Source organism: Rhinolophus ferrumequinum, chromosome 7, assembly GCF_004115265.2.
Source record: "Rhinolophus ferrumequinum isolate MPI-CBG mRhiFer1 chromosome 7, mRhiFer1_v1.p, whole genome shotgun sequence".
Lineage (NCBI taxonomy): Eukaryota > Metazoa > Chordata > Mammalia > Chiroptera > Rhinolophidae > Rhinolophus > Rhinolophus ferrumequinum.
The window spans coordinates 83,856,076-83,877,123 of record NC_046290.1 but is presented as its reverse complement, the minus strand read 5'-3'; the positions used below and the strand labels follow the sequence as shown (position 1 = coordinate 83,877,123).

The following is a 21,048-nucleotide window of genomic DNA, read 5'->3' as shown; positions in this document are numbered from 1 at the left end:
CCCTCAGTGAAATCCCTCCCTATCCCATGCTTTCTTCATTCCCATTTTAAAAATAGCTTTTATGTCTTGGATTTTATGACTAAACCTTACCAACACTAGACAAAAATATAGATTTTAGTAAATTATTTGCATAATTTGGAATAATTTATAAATTAAAACACAAATGTTTGAATTATTCAGAAAACTGAGAAGATAAATATACATCACATGCAAGCAGAGACAGATACAGACTAATATGATACACAGACTGTTCCCACAGCTCTAGAATACCAGCTGTTCCTACTGTTTTGCAATTTTTTCTGCTCTAATCAACTTGTGAATTGAATGAAGCTGAGAGTTGCCTAGAAAATGTCCCAAGTTTCTGCTTTCCTGAAATCTTAATTTAGAATTCTTGTAACTAACCACTGGTTTATATGTGTTGCACTCTTCCTCATTATTTCACTTGACTTATTTTAATACTTAGCAGATTATGTTCTTACAATCACAGGCTGTAGTCACTCAAATGCAGTTATAAGATATTGCTGGGAAAGGTGAGAACATTCTTTCAGATCTTAAGTTTACCTTACTGATTTGAGAAGTGAAATGTTTTCTCACATTCCCTCCAGCTTCTAATTCCTACATAATGGCCAACAAGCTTCAACTTCTCCTCAAAGATTGCCAATGGAACAATGTCTTCTTTCTTTAGAGATCATCATGCAACCTTCTAAAAATCCAGGGGAAATGCTATGTTATTTGGACATATATATTTTAATTCTTATTTCTTATTTACCTGCAAGAGTCAAAGCAAAAAAAAAGAAAGAGACAAAAGATCTCAATTGTTCAAAAAATTTTGTAATTTTGTAGCATTTTAAATTGCTAATCTATGTACTTTTGAAATTTGAGAAGATAAAAATCCCCCATCACATTCTCTATCATGCTTCATAGTACTTCATAGTATTTGATTCATTTTTAATACTTATGACAATATTTTTATGTAATTATTTCTAATATTTTATTTACCATTAACCTAGAAGTTTCATGAAGGCAGGAAGTGCCTGTCTTATTTACCTCTGTGAAATATATTTTTAAGTTAATGCATAAATGGAGTGGAAGAAACGAATGGGTCAAAATGCATACATAGGTCAATCTATACAGTAGGAACAGAGACACCCATTGTGTTCTTGCTAAACACAAATTGACCAAGCTATTTACAGAGGCTTAATCCTTAGTTCCTAGATCAAACATCTGATAACATTTAGAAAGTGGTCTGAAAGTTGAGTGCTTCTTTGCCAACTTTTAAAAAGGTTCCAGAAATAATGATCCAAGAACAGTGATTGAGTACAGCCACTGTTACCCACACATAGGATACATTTCTGAGAATTTGAGAAAGCCCTGGGACATGCTGAGCAGTCTGGTATAACATCACAGTGGTCAACACACTCAGAGTCCTTGTGAGGGTTTTGTACATTAGTGTATCTCTTGAAATCATTTAAAATTTGGAACTATGTGTCAAGAACTAGGCATGGTCTGAGATTTCAATTCATGTACAAACAAGTTAGCTTGCCACGATTCCAAGGAGGCTGGCAGAAGACACCAGACTCCTGGATCAGAGACAAAGAACAGTTTATTACACACAGCAACAGCAGCAGCCCCTTCTACACTGGTCACAGAGGCCCAGTTCCCACAGGGCACTGGGAGAAGAGCCATAATAAACCCATACGTACAGTGGGCATGTCACAGGAGAGGCACCCTATGCTCGGGGAATCTGAATCTGTTATGTGAACAGTGAGCATGCTTGTGCTTTGCTCTAGAGGGAGACATGATATAGTCCAAGACTGTTCACAACATAAACATCTTTAAAAATATGGTCCAGAAGAAAGGACAGTCAGCATCTCTTTCGTAAGATGTGCAGAAACATGAGAGAAATGTGGAGAATTGTCTCCCAACACCATGTCTCAGGAAGGTTTCTTTTCCAGGGCTTTTATTAAGTTAGTAGATACACAAAGATACGTACAAAGACATCCTCCAGTATTCTACATAGTGTGCGCGCACACACACATTAACTTCAAGAGGATGGAAAAAGATGAGTGAACAGCTAGAAAGCCAAGAGTCCAGCCTGAAGTGAGGGAAAGAGATGAACACCATTTTTATCAACTGGCTTGGGCGTATCAGATGGGAGTTACAGACTGATATAGAAAACAGAGATGGAAAAACCCCCAAATATGCTATTCTTCTCCCCTGTCAGGATATACTGTCATTTGGGGCAAATCATCTCTTTACTTCATTCCTATTTGGAGCTTATAAAAATCAAAATAACTCTTTGAAAGTCTACTTCATCTCTTCTTAACACGTGGCAGCTTTGTTTATCCTGAAAGACCAGAGCAGATATAAGAGCAAGAGTTCAGATATGTCAGAGGTTGCAAGGGTGAAAGAAAAAAAAGAAAAGCCATTTGTCACCTGTCACGCAAGGACCCAGAAGTGCTGACATGGAAATCTGTGAATTTGGCTTACTCCTGCTTTTGCTAATGCATTTATGCTGAAAGTGAACACTATTTTGAAGGTTTGGAGTAGAAAAGAGCCCTCGTGCAAGACAATTATGCCTGCTTTTTATTGTGTTGTTTGTTTTTAAACCGTTGCCTGCCTTTGTTCTTTAGAATGAGAGCCCTTCCCATACAACAGGCCTGCAGGGCACACAGATAGTAAGTGTAGGTTTTTTTTCAAGAATAATAAAAAGCTCCTGAGGACTTATAAACTGTTTCATCTGTCAGAAACCATTTATGCTGACTTGGCACTTAGAATGAATTATTCTTATTAAGCAAAAATTGAGAAAATTGCTTAAGTCTCACCAGAAGGTACCTGCAGTCTATCAGAAGCTAAGACACTCTATAAGCTATAAACTGAAGAGAAAAGAAATTGCATGTCTACATGGATGTCTGCAGTAAGATAAATGATCCCAAAAAGAATGTATCCCAGCTTTACTCTTCACACTGCTGTGTTGGGTGATTTTCCCATCCCCTAGGAAACTTAGGGAGGGCATTGGAAAAGACTGCATCCCAAGGACACGTGCCCCTTTCATTTCTCCAGTGACATCTCTCCCTGTACACTGTAGGTCTACTGTCATACAACACATGCAAATCAATTCATGGACTTTTACAGAGTGCAAAGTATTGTGCAGAGCTCTCACATGAATTATTTTATTAATTTCTAGCAACAGTCCCAGCAAGTACTGCTATTAACCTCACGGCACAAATGTGGCACCGAGGGAAGGAGAGATTAAGGAACCTCATCAAAGTCAGTGGTTGTGGTGACAGATCTGAGATGTAAGCTCAGGCAGCCTGACTCTAGGACAGACTCTTCTAACCACTCCAAAATGCTACCACATATGTCTCTCCTCCAGAAGTCACAGGGTCCATCGGCTGATTCACTTGGTGATTCCTGAATTTTCCAAGGAAATTTCACTGAGCAACTGTTTCTCACAATAGCCACTCAGTCCAGATTCAGCTTTTCTAATTTGCCTAATTACAAGTTTCAGTTCTTTTCAAACCCTTTGTCTCTTTCACCTTTTCCTCTTTCACCTTTTCCTTCATCTTTCTGAATTCGGAAAGCTTTATCAGTACTAATTCTTCATAAACTTGCCAAACACACTCCCATGCAGTGCTTGGCACAAGGTGTAGAGGCTCAAGAAATGCTCCGTGAATGAGCTCAGAAGGCAGATGATTTCCATCCTACTGGGCTCATTAACATTAAACATTCATTGCATATATCCAGCCTCAGGACGTCCCACCTTTGTTCTTTCTTTTAACTAAATAAATTCCCACATTTACACCCTATAACATCTCCTCCATCTGTCTGGGATCACTAGTATAGCGTGCCAAGCTCACTTGAGCTAATAGCCCTGTTAAAAAAAACAATTTAGAAGGATAACTTTTTCTACAAATTTCTTATTTAAATATCCAATCACCACTTCTAGAACGGCTCCAGTGAAAATAATAGTTTCCCAAGACTCCATCGATAACATTTACCAGAATTGCATGTTGTTTCTGTCAAATGAGCATTAGGCTAATAGCAATCGACACCTAAGACATGATATCCTGGTACTCCCAATATCGTTAGAACCATATTTATAACAGTAGATAAGAAATAAAGAGAAAGTTAGGAAGAGAGAAAATATCTGCGTAATAGTGTAGAGAAAAGATCTAAATGTTACATAAATTGTCTGAAAACATTACGGCAATCAATCAGCAATTTTCATTGATCAATATTTTCCATAGCTTCTTTTGCCCACTTAGATGCTTTTGGCTGTCTTCCCTGGTTCCCTCTCCCTCTCCCCCTCTAACTCTCACGGAACAGTCCTATCAGCTGGTTTTTAATTCTGTGGTCAGCACTAGCACTGAACACTAAGACCCGACTGGTAAGAATGAGGCAGCTGTGGTCAATTTTCCGTATAAGGATGTGTCTTCCCTTCAGTTCCTCATTCCCTCACAATTCTGTATTGTGAACCATCACAAAATACTGAGATTTTCCTCAAGAAACCTAGAGTTCACTTTTACCTTTGGCTATTCCTCAAACTCATCTCCAGTCAAACGATCCTACTTGAAATGGAGTCAAGAAAGGACTCCCTTTTATTCATTAGACTTGTAGCTCAGAGCGTGAAGTGGATTTCAAAATACCAGACACATTTCAGGCAAATATCCTGGGGTCTAGACAGTGGAACTGCACTGAAGGGCTCCGCAGACTGTTTAGCAGAATTCCTGTAAGTGATTTTTGTCTTTCCAAACGTAGGATCTTTGCCTCCACTTACCTTCCACTCCATTACCACGCCAAATCCTTCCCAGACTCCCATTCCTTTCCTCAGACGTCATTAGTGACTCTTTTTTTCCTACTCCATTAAGTCTAAGCTCCTCTGGTTTGGTGTGACCCTCCATAAATTTGTCTCAGCCTTCCTCTTTTGCAGAGTTTGAGGTGGCGATATGCATGCAGGAAGCACTGGGCCTACTTTGGGGACTGACACCTGTGGAGAAGTGAGGGAAGCAGGATTGGGCAGAAACATACATTAGGCTGTGATAGTCACAGCAAAAGCCTCTGGTAATCCCGTGGGGAACTTGGAGCTGCGATAGCTCTAGAGCCGCCTTTTCATTAAGGCAAGAAGCCCAGCCTTTATGTCTTAGCATCAATCAATAATTGTATATGGGTTGCCCCTGAAAAGAGGATGAGACCTTATGGCCCTCTTCAGCTGAGGTATATTTGTCTCCTCATTTGGATTATAGCTTCCTTGAGGGCAAAGACCATGGTTTTCATTTTTTGTGTACGACACAATATATGACGAGTGCTATGAAAATGCACAGTACCCACACACAAAATATATACTGCACTTATTATGTGCCAAGCACTATTTTGGGTAATTAGGTTTCTACGTGTGGTAAATAAAATAGATAAAAGCCCTACTTTCATGGAGATTACATTCTGCTTATTAAGAACTGGACGTCAGTTGCTACTTATTTTATCTTAACATTTTATTAGTCATTATCTAGAATTCAAAATACTCATAAACTCTAACAAATGTTATGTTTTCTTTACATAGTGAAGCTATGTTGTGGTACTAAATTAACATTGAAATCTCCGTGATGTAACACATTTTGTCACCCTTATCGTCATAATGTGGGTTGGGTTGCTCTCCTCCATCTTGGAGCTGTACCATCTGGAGCATGAGGCCTCCAAGTTCTCTTCATCAGGGAAAGAGAGATCTTAAAGGCACACTGGCTCTGATCTGCCTCAATCCTTCTGCTCTAGTTCATTGGCTATAATTAGGCACATATCCTTAGACTAACTGTAAAGCCTGGGAAATGTAAAGGGACAAATAAGTGTTGAGCACTGTGTCTCTTCCACAATAGCTAATATCTGTCCGGTACTTCCATGTGACAATACCGTTGTAAGATGCTGCACCATTTAAAGGTTCTGCACCTAATTCCACCAGGGTGGAGATTCCACACGAACAACAATTCTCAGACACCAGCTGAGCATCCTACAACTCAACTCAATTCTGACACTCTACCTGGAGATAGTTTCAGACCCCATAGGTTAAGGGCGGTAGGAGAAGGGCCAGGAGAACAGTTCCCGGGCTCTTGCCCTTGCTTACAAGGCCATTGTCTTGTTCCCATGCCCGCTCAGACCTCCTAGATGACCCCCTGATGTAACCAGCTGGCTGTAAGTCTCCTTTGTTCTGCATGTTATTGAACTGAAGGGATTGCCCCAGTGGGCGCGGATGCCCTTTCATATGCGGACACTGTTCCTGTGTCTCCACCGACCAGCCCCCCTCGAGAATATACCTGTGGTATGAACCCTTTGCCTAAGGCTCCGTTGTCTTTTTTCGGCCTCACCAAATCCAAGAACCTGCCAGGAGTCGAGCTCCTGTGTTACAGGGCTCAGTACTACAAGACTGCCTCTCCCCCCAATTTAGACACCAAGCCCAAGTCCAGGTCGTCACCTGTGCATTTGATTGACCAGCTATAGATTTCAGGTCCCCATGACCCTTTCCTTGGTTTAGGTTAATTTGTTAGAGTGTCTCACAGCACTCAAAGAAACATTTTACTTACCAGATAAATTGCTTACTATAAAAGGATATTAACTCAGGAACAGCCAGATGGAAGAGATGCACAAGGCAGGGTCTGGGGACAGGGCTTGGAGCTCCCATGCCCTTTTCAGGTGCATCATTCTCCCCACGTTTACATGTGTTCACCAACCCGGAAGCACCAACCCCATCCCTTTGAATTTTTATGGAGGCTTCATGACAGACACGATCGATTAAGTCACTGGCCATTGGCAGCTGATTCAAACTCTAGCCCCTTTTTCATCCCCAGAGGTCATAGGGTGAGACTGAAGGGTCCACCCTTCCAATCACGTGTTTGGTTGTTCTGGCAACCAGCCCCCATCTTTAGGTTTAGTCCCCAAATTGCCTAATTAACATAAGCAAAGACACCTCTGTGGGCTCTCATCTCTTAAGAAATTCCAAGGGTTTTAGGAGCTCTGTACCAGAAACTAAGATAAAAAATATATTTCTTATTATAAATCACAATATCACGGTGCTTTACATTGATTACTCACAACACTATGAAGGAAATACTAATATTAATTCAACTTTACAGAAAAAGAAACTGAGGCACAAAAAGATGAGTAATTTACTCAAAATCCCATGGGTAGCAATTGGTGGAGGTGGGATTTGAAGTTAAGCTGTAGGCTCCAAAGTCTATGCTATTTCCACCAACTATACTTAAAAAATTTAAATAAACACCCTAACAGAAAAGCCTGTTTCCTTTCAACACAGATCTTTGAGAAACACCCATTAGAATAATCTCTTCTTTTCCAGGTGTGACCTGAAAGCACTAATCTAACCTAGTGTTGAAATATCCTTCTTCCAAATCTTTCTTGTGAGTAACACTCAGTTCTCTCAGTTTTCTACATGAAAACACTTGGGTTTTAAATTTTTTCACTTTTTATAACAGTCATTAGTAGTTCCAGCATTGCAATGAGCTCCCTTTGAACTAATAGGCCACACCAAACAGTCTGCCAAGAGCCTTACTATTAAGCTGAAAACTATTGATGATTAAAATTTTATTGTCCCTCCCCAACTAAAAAAAAATTCTTATTATGGTAACATGTACAGGGGCTATTAAAACATGCATGTTCTTTATGAATAGGAGTCTTCAGTGACTTGGGAAAGCAAAGTCCTTCTCAAGGGCTCAGATTTTACGTACAAGCTTTTCTTTCTCCTAGTCTACCCTGACTCTTTCTACTCTTGTTTCCATGACAACAAGGAGAGCCTAGAAAATTGAAATTAGGTTCGTCTTCCTGATGGTTTAAGAGCTGGATAACTTTAAATGCCTGCACTTGGAGGAGAGAGAAGAGCCTCTATTGCCACCTGCTGGGCTCCAAGGTTTCCCTCAGCCTCTCCAGTTCACCAGCTCTGGCTTCTGGCTTCCTTTGCAGGCTAAATACCCTCTGACTTTTTTGTCAATCTTTCTGTTTCAGTTTGGATGGAACATTGTTATGAAAAAGAAATAAAAACTTTAGCCTTCAGCATCAACTACTCTTTAAACTCATGCTAATTCATAAACAAGAATCATAAGTAACCACTTCGCCACAGCACTTAATTGCTTCCAAGTGTTTTTCATTAAACCTAAGTGAAAACACTTCCCAGGATGCAATTTTAAGGGAATAGTATTAATCACATGTCTTGATTAGTCTTGGATAGTGTAATAAGTTAATTGCTGGATAAAAATGATTTTCTTCTCTCTGAGTATCCTCATTTTATAATATGGGCATTGCTGAAGATTTTGGTTTCCTGAAAAATAGAGTGAGCTATGTTGAGTGCTTTTCTGTGTATTGATTTGCAATGATGTTGGCGCTTAATTTCATATGGCTTTGTATTTTAACTATCTGATTATAGAGGAACATGTGATGGACATCTTAGGGTCAAAAGACAAAACTTTGCAAATCTTTTCTAGAGCACTTAAGAGAATAAACAATTCAATTTAACATAGATTTAAGAAATAAACAAGAGTTCCTAGTAGTTACAGAATTTTGGTGTGAAGTTTTTACTGTTCTCACTCTTAATTCCCTGTATATTTACTGCCCCTCAGAGTCTTCTGAAAACACATGACTGTGAAAAGGGGAGCCCAGTGGTTCCACAAAATAGTAGAAGACATGCAAAAAGATTGTTATTGGCAAAACAAGTTATCATGAGTGGGTGAATGGAATTCAGGATTGAAGATTTATGATTTTAACCATAAACTGCATATAGTGTTCCTGAATGGAAAGAGTCCATATTGTAAAAATGCTGATTTTTCCTAAGAGAATTTATTAATTTGATTCAATACAAATCAATATCTTAGAATTATTTATGTTACTTGACATGCTTTATTCTAAAATTCATCTAAAAGAAGAAACAAGCAGAGCCAAAAATTTTTGAAAAATAAGCAGGCCTTTGCCACACAATATCAAAATGTACTCAAAAGATATAGCGTCATATAAACAGTGTGATAACGTTGCAGAGATAGGAAAATAGATCAATAGAACAGAATGGAACATCAAAAATGGACCCATTTATATATAGGATAAACTAATTAATGATACTGGAGAACTTCATTGAAGAAAAATGTTAGATCCCTACTATGCACAATATAATAAATTTTCAGATGAATTAAAGACTACATATAAAAAATAAAAACTGTTAGAAGAAATTTAAGGGACTGTATAATCTTGGCGAGGGAGAAGACTCTTTATCTAGACATCATACTCAGAAAGCACAAAGGAAAAGGCTAACATATTTTAACCACATTCAGATGTTTAACTGGCTGTATGGCTCCAGAGGAGACACCTCTTTTCCAGATACAGCATTGCCTATGGTGGAATTTAAGGGAGGCCCACAAAGCTCCCTTTGATTCCCTCTACGTTTTACACTGCAGTCTAGAAAGAAAAGGACTGAGCACCAAGTACCCTTAAACCTCAGTGAGGTCAAACGCTCTAGGCTAGACCCACCTTTCCTGACCCACAGAAGAGTAAGTGTTCCCAGAACACTGGGTCTCCTGACATTTCTCCTTAATTAGAACTGTAAACCATCATTCCCTAAAAGACCATCCCTACTAACCTTGTTGCGAAGACATCCTTTTGTAAACACTACCAGAAATTCAAGCTTCCCAAGAACCTCACGGAGACTCTTTTCCATAGACATATCTGTAAATTCCCCAGCCTTACTTTACCCAGACTTCCACATGTCCTGACCTCCAGCTACATAATTTACAGAGCCTAATGTAAAATGAAAACGTGGGACCCCTTGTTCAAAAATTAGGAAGAATTTCTTGATGGTAACAATATGACATTAAACCAAGAATGGGGCCCTTCTAAGTGTGGGGCTCTGTGTGATTGCACAGGTTATACAATCATGAAGCTGCCCATGTTCCCTAAATCCTTTCTTTATTGCCTGCCTCATAGGTTGTTATAAGCAAAATGCTCTGTATCCTCAATTTCTTCTCTAAATGTTCAATAGAATTCTTCTTACTCTAACTAAATCTTATCTGTCCCCAAGGACACTGTCAGATTTCCATATCCCACATCTCACAGTGCCTGGGGATGGGGTAGGTGGACTCTTTGTTTCCCATTTCTTTCCCTTTTAGAACTTTCTCTACCTTTTTCAAATATCCAGTTTCTTTCAACCCCATACCTTCCATTAATACTATCTGGTATCTCTCCTTGTCACAGCCATCTCCATACCTGCCCATTGTCCATCCAGTATATGACATCGAATAGGTGCTTGGGAAATATTTGCTGAGAAAGTTAATAAATGACTTGTATGATCATTTTGGGGGGGGGGAAGAAAAACTGGGTAGAATACAAATCGAACTTGCCAAATTAGGAAGAGCAGACATACTTTAAGCAAAGCACCCGTTTGCCTGAATCACTCACAATATCTAGATATTTGTACTCTATATTCTGTATAAGTTTTGTCAGGAAACTGACCAAAACATGGCCTATTTCAAAGCCAAGTTGATACCTATACCCTAAATATTTATGATTATTCCTTTAAAAGTTGGAGCGGGGGAGAGGAGAGAGTCACTGGACACGACTTCAGGAGTAAATTTATGCCCCTTTTAGAGTTTGCTCCTAGAGTAAACAAAAAATGGGAAGCCTGTGGTTGCCCTGTGAGGATTTCTGTCTTCATTGCTTCCGAATACTGCCCTCTTCTGGCTAGAGGGTGCCTTTTGCTGGAGCTGTGTGAAATGAGCCTGCTTGTAAGAGAAGTGAAATTGGGGATAGACACAATGATATTGTGAGAGTGGAAATTGGGAAAAGGCAAATTTGGGAACAAAATGGGAAAGGTATATTTATAACCCTCCTAACCTTTATATTCACTCACACTCGTTTTTCCTTTAGAGGTTGTCTTATTCGATGCCCTCCCAAACAAAAACAGACAAGTCCAACAACTTGTCCGATTTGCTTCGGCACCTACCGCAAGCTGAGGGCTTGGACAGAGGAAGCCGTGACCGCTCCGATCTCTTCACTGTCACCACCTCTCACCTTCCTTGTACGCAAATCCTGCATGAGCCCTTTGTCCTTGCTTTGGTGGCTCCTGACTGCTGTCTGGGTTGCTTTCCCAGAAACCTCCACACAACGTGCCTACTTTTGAAACCCTCTGAGAGCTTTGCCTGATTGCCCCAGCTGTATGTGGGGTTTCCCTCTAACCGTCAACGCTAAAAGGTACATGGCATTGTTTTACCACCTTCTGGGTCTGGGTTATTCATCTCTCCGGAAAATATACAGGTGATAGAAATTGGGCAGGATGCAAGAAGAAAAAGAGGGAAAAAATGGCAGCTTTAGCCAGAGCAAGTAACTGAAATGTGAACTTTGATAACTTTTTATAAGTGGATGCAGTAGTCTAAAGATCTGTACTCATCTTTCCCACGGTCAATGTCGTTTATCAACATAAAGGATGTAGAGCTTGCCACTATATTTCACTTTACGGCACATCTAGAAAAATGCTCATATTGGTACTTGCACCCTAGTGTTAGCCAATGAGGCTGCTTACAGACAGAGGTGACCATCCACTGCAGACCCTGACAGGTAGCCCGAGAGCCAAAGGGATTAATGGGTTAGCACATCAATAATGGGCACATTAGACAGGAAGCTGGGGTCTAGAAAATCTACAGACTGAGGCAAAGTAACAGGCCTTATCAAGGTATCAGGAAATCCTGCAGACAAACCCGAGGGAGTGACAAAGAAAAACAAGCCAATTAGAGTTGAAACAAAACATATTCAACGCTGCAATTCTTGGAATAGACCACAATTTCTGTGGCTTTCTTCCCTGGGGTGTCCATTAATACCCCAACTGCTTCTACCTGTTCATCCTTTCAGGGCCAGCTCCAACCTCCCTCTGCTAGGAGGTCTTCTTAACGATGTCAGTTCTCCCATCTGCTTTGGTCACAGGAGTTAGAGCCTGTACACCGCCACTTGGCACAGTCACACAGTCTTGTGTTGTTCCCCAATGTTTAATTGGAGCGTGTTTAACCATATACCCATGTTCTCTGACCTTCCATTTTTACATATCCCTTTGCCAGCCAAATCATCAAGATCTAAGCCCCCGTTCGATGCTGTCCGAAAACCGACCTCTCTTCAGACAATTCTGAGGATTACGGGAGAGTACGCACTTGTCCTGGCTGTTGCTTGTCCTATGTCGCTCCTAACGGCTGCTTGGCACGTTCCGTGCAGTTTCAAGGGCTTTCTTGGACTTCCTGTCCATGTATTGACATTGGCTTCTCTCTTATTTCACAACCCTATCCCACACCCCAGCAGAGCTAACAATAATGCAGAGTGAAGGCTTGAAGATATTATACAGAGTTAGAACCAGAATGCAAGAAAGGAACACTTAACACTTGAGAACAGTGACCACTGTTCCTAAGTCCACCATTCTTATCGCAATGCAGGGAGTCCCCTACGTGCTGTCTCTCACCTCAGTCTGTCTTGTTGGCACGTGGCTATGGTTTTAGCCCCTCCTCATATAGATGGGAGTTCCCCTGGACCTAGTCCTGAGTCTCAAACTCAATTTTTTTTTGGTCAGTCTTTAGCTAGAGGATGAAAAACTGGTTTACTCAGTAACTCCTCCAAATTGGAGCTCCCCCCACTATAAAGGTGGCTACTCACATTCTTTTGCAAAATTATTTATCTCCTCTTTGCAACTAATTTTATCAGACTAAACCGAGGACTAAGCTTTGCATATTAAAAATGTCTTTTATATTGTTTCCTCAAAAAAAAAAAATCCTTCAAATGTGAATGATGCTCTTATTTACAATATGTAAAAATGGCATCAATTCTTAAGTTTCAATTTTTTTGTGTCCCAATTTACCAGTCCTGTCTGCCTTGATGGTAAGAACAATGTCTTACCCTCCTGGATTTATGCCCAAATATTGTCAATTTTCCACAAGAGGGAAAGTGGTCCCCTCACATGAAGACATGTATAGATGTATGTTTGAAGTGCATAACAGAGACTTCTACCTGTTCTTCCAAATCCCAGCTCACCTCTTCCTCCTGTTGCTACAGTGAGAACACAATGCCCAGTCTCCCTTGCACTAAAGTAAGCCGTGTGACTGACATTTAGCCAATGAATGTGAGTGAAAACATGAGCATTTCTTCCAGGTCTGGCCCTGTACTAAGCTGTGCAATGGGTAACTCCATGTTATTTTCTCTTTGTGGAGGGGCTGAAAAGAGGGGACCTCCCAGAGCAACTTTGGAGTGTCACATGTAGAAATGGCAGAGACTTCTTCATCTCCTTCATCAGGAAGGAGAGACCCCTCATTCATTGAACTGTTCATTTGTGCAGGCCATTTTTAAAGCACAAATCACCATCTGTCTTATTTAAGCCATTATATTGTTTTGGATTTGTTTGTTACAGCACCTAGCGCACCTTAATACAAGCTGTAAGTGGATAGCCTATTAGTGATGCCTCCGCTCCACCGATGTGGAGTTGGTAGAAGTCTGGGTGTCGTGATAAAGGAGACTCGTGGCCAAGGAGAGGCCCACTCCCCATGCCTTCTTGACTTTCATTCCAACATTTTGCCTAAAATTCCACCACATGGATTTCATTACTTTGGATAAAGACATAGTGCTTCTAGGAAACTTCTTTTAAAATAACCATATCACCTGAAAAGGATAACACATTAACCCATTGTCTTCCATGGACCCCCTTAGCATAGATGACTTTCTCAAATTTCTTTTTAGTGAAATACCTAGCGAAAAGTTGAGAAAGGGATACAGGCAGTAAAATGTTGAAGGGCAGTTTGGGAGAGATGGAGGGACGTCTGGAGCATGGAGCACTTGAGTTTTTGCTCCAAAAGAAACAGAAATCTGGGCAGTAGTCGGTAGAAGATGGGACAGTGGAGTCCTAGAGAAACTTGATGAGTGAGGGTTCAAAGAGGTTCAAAGAGGGGACATGAAGGCACATTTCTTCCTGATAATTTGCTGAATGCTGGTCCTCAAATCAGGTGCTTTTGTCCACCCTTTCCATATACTTTAAGCAAGTTATTTTGATGGTCCAGCCTATTTTTTAGATTTATACATGGCCCCTCAGGAAAGCCCTGGTAAAAATCATAAAGAGAACTGTGGGATTTGCTGTAACCATAATATTGACACCTTCAGAATTTGGGCATTTTGGCTATTTTTCAGTCAGTGCCTTATTTAGAGGTTCCTCTAACAATAACTGTAGTGCAGGGGATCCTGCCGACTTTGCCATGTGTCATGCAGGGCGTCCGGCGGGGTCTCTGGTCCCACTCCCCACACAAAAACGCAGGATATGGCTAGGCCAAAAAGGAACACCCATGGAGCCATAGGTAGGGGAGTCACACCACTATACTCTCACTGGTGGCTGGGTTGGAGACACAGGAACCAGGAGCAACACAATTCTCAACCCTCACTGTGCCGCTTGCAGGCTCAGCCACCATCTTCTTGCTAGCTCCCCCTTTTTTTGCTAGCCCAGCCACGGCAGTTATATTCATGGCTAATGGCTCACTGGTTACAGCTGACGGCCAACTAGCCACAGCTGATGGCCATTTGATCGCAGTCGATAGCCATTTACTACCTGAGCCAGCACCTTTCTATGTGAGTCCGAGAGCCTGGAAACTGCTTTTTGGGGCTCTGTCCCCACAATAACCATCCACTGTTTCAGCTCATGCAGTTATTTTGCTTCTGTAGCTCATGGAAAGGATGGACAGTGGGCAGGGAAAGGCCATAGGGTCGGCACCAAAAGTCAATTACCAAATAATTCAAAGGCATATGTCCACCGACTATTTTTAAAACAAGCACGTGCATATGGCAGAATCAGTTTTATGATTAAAAATATTATCAGAACTTAAAATTACAGTAATTAAGCAGAACATTGAAAATCTGTATCCAGACTTTGTACATGTTGTATGAGATAGCTGTGTATTCAGGGGTGGGGAAACTTGGAGCCACTTTCCCGTGGGCTCACTGCCCCAACCGAGTGTTAGTTATGGGGCCCTCTTACGAATGCAAGCAGTGGAGGTGCCAGCAAACCTCATGGATTTGAGGGCTTTACTTCTTTGATCAATAGGAAGTTTTATTGGTCCTGCTCTATGGCACATAGATGCTTCTTCCATTAGTTGTCTGTTGCTGCCATAACAAATTACTATAAACTCAATAACTTAAACAACATACATTTCTTTTCTTACAGTTCTGTAGGTCAGAAGTTCAACCTCGGACTCCACATATGAAAACAAGTCGTTGGCAGGGCTGCATCTCTTTCTGGAGGCTCCGGGGGAGAATCTGTTTCCTTATTCATTGGGGTTGTTGGCAGAATCCAGTTCCTTGTGGTTATAGAACTGAGGTTCTATTTTCCTTGCTGGTTGTCTGCTGGGGCTGCCCTGAACTCCTGGAGGCTTCTCTGGTCCTTGCACATAGTTCCTTACATCTCAAGACCAGCACAGGTTGTTGAATCCTTTTTATGCTGCCATCTCTCTCACCCACTCTTTTTCCTTCTTATTCCCCTTTTCGAGCCTCATGAGAGTAGAGTGGGCCCACCCTGATAATCTGAGACACGCGTCCCATCAAAAGGCCCATAACCTTAACCACGTCTGAAGTCTCTTTAAACATGTAAGGCAATATATTCATAAGTTTTGGAGACTAGGAGGACATCTACGTCTTTGGGGGCCATTATTTTACTGAATACCTTCTCAACTAAGAATCATCTGAAAAGCCTTGGCCTGTGAGGTGAGCAGTGTGAGACAACGAGAGGACTTAGCCCCTGTGATGCCTAGGACAGGTTTCGCTTTTTGATCACATTTGCGGTTGGTTTATATACATGCTGGCTTAACCTCGTGTTTCCAGAAATAGAATTAGAAGGCATCATCAGAGATACTCTGGAATCTTGTACCCCCAAGCACCTCTCCTGTCACCTCCATCTTTCTCTTATACCCAAAATAGTAGTATTTGAAATTTAAACCATTCAAATTCAACCTTGGTGAATTTGAACTAAGAGAACTAAGTCAAGAACTATGTTTGTCTGGGTGTAGAGAACATTATCCTTCTCTCCATGAGTGTATCTATTTGAATGCATTTATTAAAAAAAAAATAAAAGAACTAAGCATAAACGTGTACCATCCTATGATAACTTAGCAGTGTTTTTCCTGCTGTACATTCTCTGTACAACACCCAACTTGGCCCCCCCTGGAAACTTGACTACTTTTCATTTGTGCTGTTTCTTCCAAGTGCAGGAAAACCTCATTTTTGGTTATACTGCTCACAGAGAGTGGGCAGGGCCTGCAGAAACAGGCATAGCAGTTTGTGTGGGCCAGACAGTGAGTCAGTAGGAAAGTAAGAAATGATAAAAGAAGGTGGACCATCGCCAGAGAAGGGAATGGACCCCTCAGGATTGGGGAGGGAAAGGGCTGAACTTCCTGCCCTGACCTGATACAAGATTAAAGCCATACGAGTTGTTGGTTTAGACAGGGGTGTAAAGAAAAAAAAAATGCTACTAATGTTAGAAGAAGTACAGAAAGACCAAGGGCAGTTGTCAGGTTTTCAGAGGGTAGAGGACTTTGCATACCTGCCTTCTATCTCTTCCCTGTACATACAGGGGTCTGCTTAACAGTAGCAGCTTCTTTTTCCATGAAGGGCTCAGGCCAGTATTCCCCGGGCTGAAGCAGTGTCACCTGGGAGCCATTCTTGGAAGTACTGGAACCCGACCTGGAAATACTTCCTGGGCTGCCTGATAAGGAGGTTGCCTGAAGACCTTCCATATGGAGCTCCAACAGATTTCCGTGCTTACTCACAGTAGGAGATCCTTTCTTCCCACTCCCCTTACCAGGATATGCGTGTTCAGTCCCCAGTGTTCCCTTCTGATAGGACATGCCCTGCATCTTTGATGTGAATTCATGTGCAAATAAGCATCAAAAAATTCTGGAATTCTTCCCATAACCTCAGCTAAAAGGGAATTCAATTAAAGTTTGTGCAGCACCAGTTAAGAGAGCAGTGAGGGAATTACATTGTTGTTGATGCCTGTAAAAACATTACATCCCAGATCAATAACTGCCTGGGTGAGTGTAAGAGCTCCAAGCACCTTCATCTAGTATCTGCTCTTCATCATCTAGGAGTGTATCTATGGGAACCATTTCAAAGTTCAAAGTCATAGCTCATGGAGGTGCCAACCATTGTTAAAGAAATTATTTTCTTTTGAGAGTACAGAGCTCTGCACACATGGGAACTAATGGAGGGAGGGGCAGTTGGCAGAGAGCGGGTGAGCTCTTTCCTGGTTATGGTGAGATGTTGATGACTTGCTTTGATAGTGGCGGGAACTCTGAGATTGATGTCATTATCACTGAGATTGCTCTGGGTTTAATTCCATGGGATATTTGCAGGCCAGCTGAGGGAGTGGAATCCTGCAGTCAGTCCTTTGATAGACCTCAAGCGGGCTCACAGTTCCCTGTGGAAGTGACGAGTCCTGCAAAAGCTCCTCTTTGCAACCACCTCAAGAAGTCACAGACTTCATAATTCCTACAGATAAAGTAGTTTTGTTTTATTTTTTTGTCATGCTTTGAAAGCAAAGTGCTCAAGATTCTCTTTTTATGACCCCGAGTGGCAACTCACTTCAAAGTTGAGGCCAGAACTTTTTCTTTATTTCCTTGCTCTTTGACTTGGAACTTTCACAGAATGCAGAAGAATCTTTTGAAACACCAGGAAGTTCGAACATTACTTTTCACCTCAATTTAAGATAAACGCAGACTGGCAGACACCCTGTATGTATGCTAAGATTCCCAATTGCCTCAGGTACTAAACATTGCACGAAACTCTTCATATTTGTCAGCTCATTTGCGTTAGTATAATTAGTATAATTAATGACGATCTCTAGCATACAAATGGCAATGAATAAAATTATGAGTTTGGAGTCCCAACAGTCCTGAGTTTACTTCCCTGCTGCATTCCTTAACCCAAGTTCATCATGACCTTGAGTGACTATTTAGTCTATCAGTTTCCCCATGTGTAAAATAAAGGTAATGATATCTACTTGTAGTGTAGATGTGAGATTTACATAAACTGATACATAGGAGGCACTCAACACAATGCCTAAGCCATAGTATAATTACTATATGTTAGATGTTGTCATTTTTGTTCATAAACCTAAATCATCTACTTATGTGTCATTACATACTGTGTCTTTCAGAAGACAATCATTTTATGGGAGGGTACCCAAAGACTTTTTTAAAAGTTCATCTCTTGCTTCCTTTGGAATGAGCAGAAAAAAAAAAAACTAATCGGCACCATTATCCTAACCTAACCTTTTATAATCCAGAGATGTATAACCCAAATATTAGGTTGAATATATTTGTTTGTATGATTTGGAGCTAACTGTGCTGTGTACAGTCATGAATGCAAGCTTGCAGAAACCCAGGGAATCCAGAATGGCCCTGAAATTCAGCCACCAAAGGAACAAAGATCTCAAGCAAAACTGCTGGGAGTCCGGACGAAGCAGCTCTGCCTGGGGGAGCAGAATTTCCTGGGCAGAGCACCTCCCTGGCCCTGGCCTCCTCCCAGGACAGCCCTGTCTCTATGAATACACATTCAAGGACTCTAAAACACAGCGCAGTTTCACAACCCACTTACTGTGCATAGAGCTTGGGTGGGGAGGCACAGAACTTCCTGGCAGGCTTTTAGACCTCAACAATAAAACACCTATAAACCTCTATGAGGGCATGTAGAACTCTTGCTGCACTTCTGCAGAAGGAAGGACCTCCACCCATTTGATGAATCGCAGCGCAGCAGTCCCCTGACATATGAGGCTGGCACTGGTTCTGAAATTTCTCTATTGCATTATTAGTAAGGGAAAACGAGTCTTATAGGATTCTAACACTTGAAGTCTTCAGCTCTTTTTTGAATGTCTCTCCAGTTGAATGATCTTACAAACAAAATAAGATTCCAAATCAATAGTTCAATTAAAAACACTTCCCTGGATCAGAGGAAGCAGGGAGGGGCATGCTATTTCAATAAGCCCAAGGATGGGAAGGAATCCAGCTTTTCTTGGGACTGAGGAGTTGCCTGAAATTGCCACCCAAAGCCACTGTTCACTGAATAATAGTCCTAATTGTGAGGTTCAAAATCTCGTTCAGGAAAACAGATTGGGAGAAAAATGGCAACAATTGGCTCTGAGACAAAAATGCCAGCTCTGATGAAGGGCAGCCCGCTTGTAATTCTGCCTGACAAAAGTGTGACATGCATGGCCCCCAGTGTGTCTATGACATGCTGTGCTGGTTAGAAGAAAATCATGTGCCCCACCATACATTGGTCACACTCACACCACCAACGCACTCTGGGGCTCTTGTGCTAGACGGCCTGTGGTTCATCCCAGTTTTCCTGGCTTCCTCTCTTCACCAACTTTTCCTCCTTCCCACCATACCCCAATCGCTTTCAAAACCATTTAATTCCTGTAACACTTTCATGGGAGAAAGGACTTTACTTGGCGACTTTTGGTTTACAGGATCGTTGGTGAACAATCAGTCTGTCTGGCAGGAAGGTACGCCCACAAATATGACAGGGAACCAACTGGCTCTGGGCACTTGTCCAAGCAGCTTCATTTAAGGCTTCGAGATCATAGAAACCCTTGGCTGGAAAGTTAAAGAAAAAAGAAAAAAAAAGAATTAGAAAGAACAAAACAGAAAGAAAATGAAAAGAAAATGGTAAAATGGATTAGTTTTCATTCTGGAGAACTATATTCTACTTTTTATGGAAAATATTTGCAGGAAATACATGTTGACTGAGGCTTTAAACAAATCCTATTACTTTTGCCAAAAAGAGAAAGAAAGAAAGAGAGAGAGAGAGAGAGAGAGAGAGAGAGAGAGAGAGAGAGAGAGAGAGAGAAAGAAAGAGAAAGAAAAAGGAAAGAAAAAGAAAAAAGTACTTCTCACACAAGGGTTGAATAAAGTTAACTATATGTACTAGAGGCTTTTCACTCATTGGATTTTAAGAAGGGGAAGACATCGTTTTATGTGTTATTATATGCATTCTTTACTAATTATTAACATATCTGCTTACACATTGTTATCTTGCAAATATAACTTTTGGCCTTCTTTCAGTTGACTCTAAATATAAACTTACAAAGGGAAAAGAACATGTATTTGTATTTTCCTCTTCTGTAATCCTTCAGTGGAATGTTTTTAGAGGCCAAAACTGACAGTTGAGAGTGAATTTAAGATAAATTATATCCTAAAAATTTATCATCTCTCTAAAGCCATAAACTCAGGGATTCTTAAAGTAATTAAAGTGAAGAATGCAAACAGAATGGTTAATCTGACAAAAAGAAGTGCCCTTATGAAAACAATAAAGACAACCGAAAGATGTATAATCTTCATTGGCAGAGCACAGGAAAAAAAGGCATATGGCTTTATTTTAGAGAACAGTGTGGGATTTAGCTTTAGTGAACCTTATTTAAATAGAATAACTTTAGTACATCAAATTGACTATGTCTTCGACTCTCACAAAATAGTCCCCCTCCCCAAATGTAGCCAGGCCCTCAAAATGCATATAACATAGTTTTTTATCATTTTCATAGCACATATATTTCATTAAAACCCAGGCAATTCTTATATGATTTGTATAATGGTTCACACAACCATAGCAAACCTTAGATTTCTTAACATGCCTACTCCTAATATTTTTTTCTTTTTTTGCTCCATGGAAAATTAAACCCTGGCAAACCTAGTCATTTCTCCTTTGGACAAAACAAGTATCACTTTTTACGTAGGATATGAAGATGTAATTTGAGTGCTTTTAAAACTGTGGCAAAAAGAATGGCACTGACTTTCTTCTTACTTGGGAGTTTTAATATGGACTCAAAATGTCCGAGTGTTCATTGATATTCACTTGAAGATGATTCATCACATTTCTAAAAGTGTTTGCAGAGGGCATGGACTTTGTTTCTGGGGGAAGTGTTATTTGAACTCTGTGACTACAGTAAGTCCATGGGGTGGGAGTGGTAGTGGGGATTCTCTCGGTCTAGAGAGGAAGGAAACAAAAATAGCG

The 21,048-nt window shown here is 40.8% G+C and overlaps 1 protein-coding gene across 1 annotated transcript in view; it reads right to left on the bottom strand.

Annotated features, from left to right (window-relative positions):
- LOC117025251 (zinc finger protein 474-like) overlaps positions 1–21,048 on the bottom strand; it is an 84,940-nt gene that overhangs the window by 14,725 nt on the left and 49,167 nt on the right. The window contains exons 4-5 of the mRNA XM_033111091.1: positions 19,487–19,634; positions 2,260–2,347 (exon numbers count right to left, since the gene is read on the bottom strand). Of these exons, the coding sequence (XP_032966982.1) occupies positions 2,323–2,347; positions 19,487–19,634 (173 nt within the window). The 3' untranslated portion in view covers positions 2,260–2,322. The remainder of the gene's footprint in view (positions 1–2,259; positions 2,348–19,486; positions 19,635–21,048) is intronic.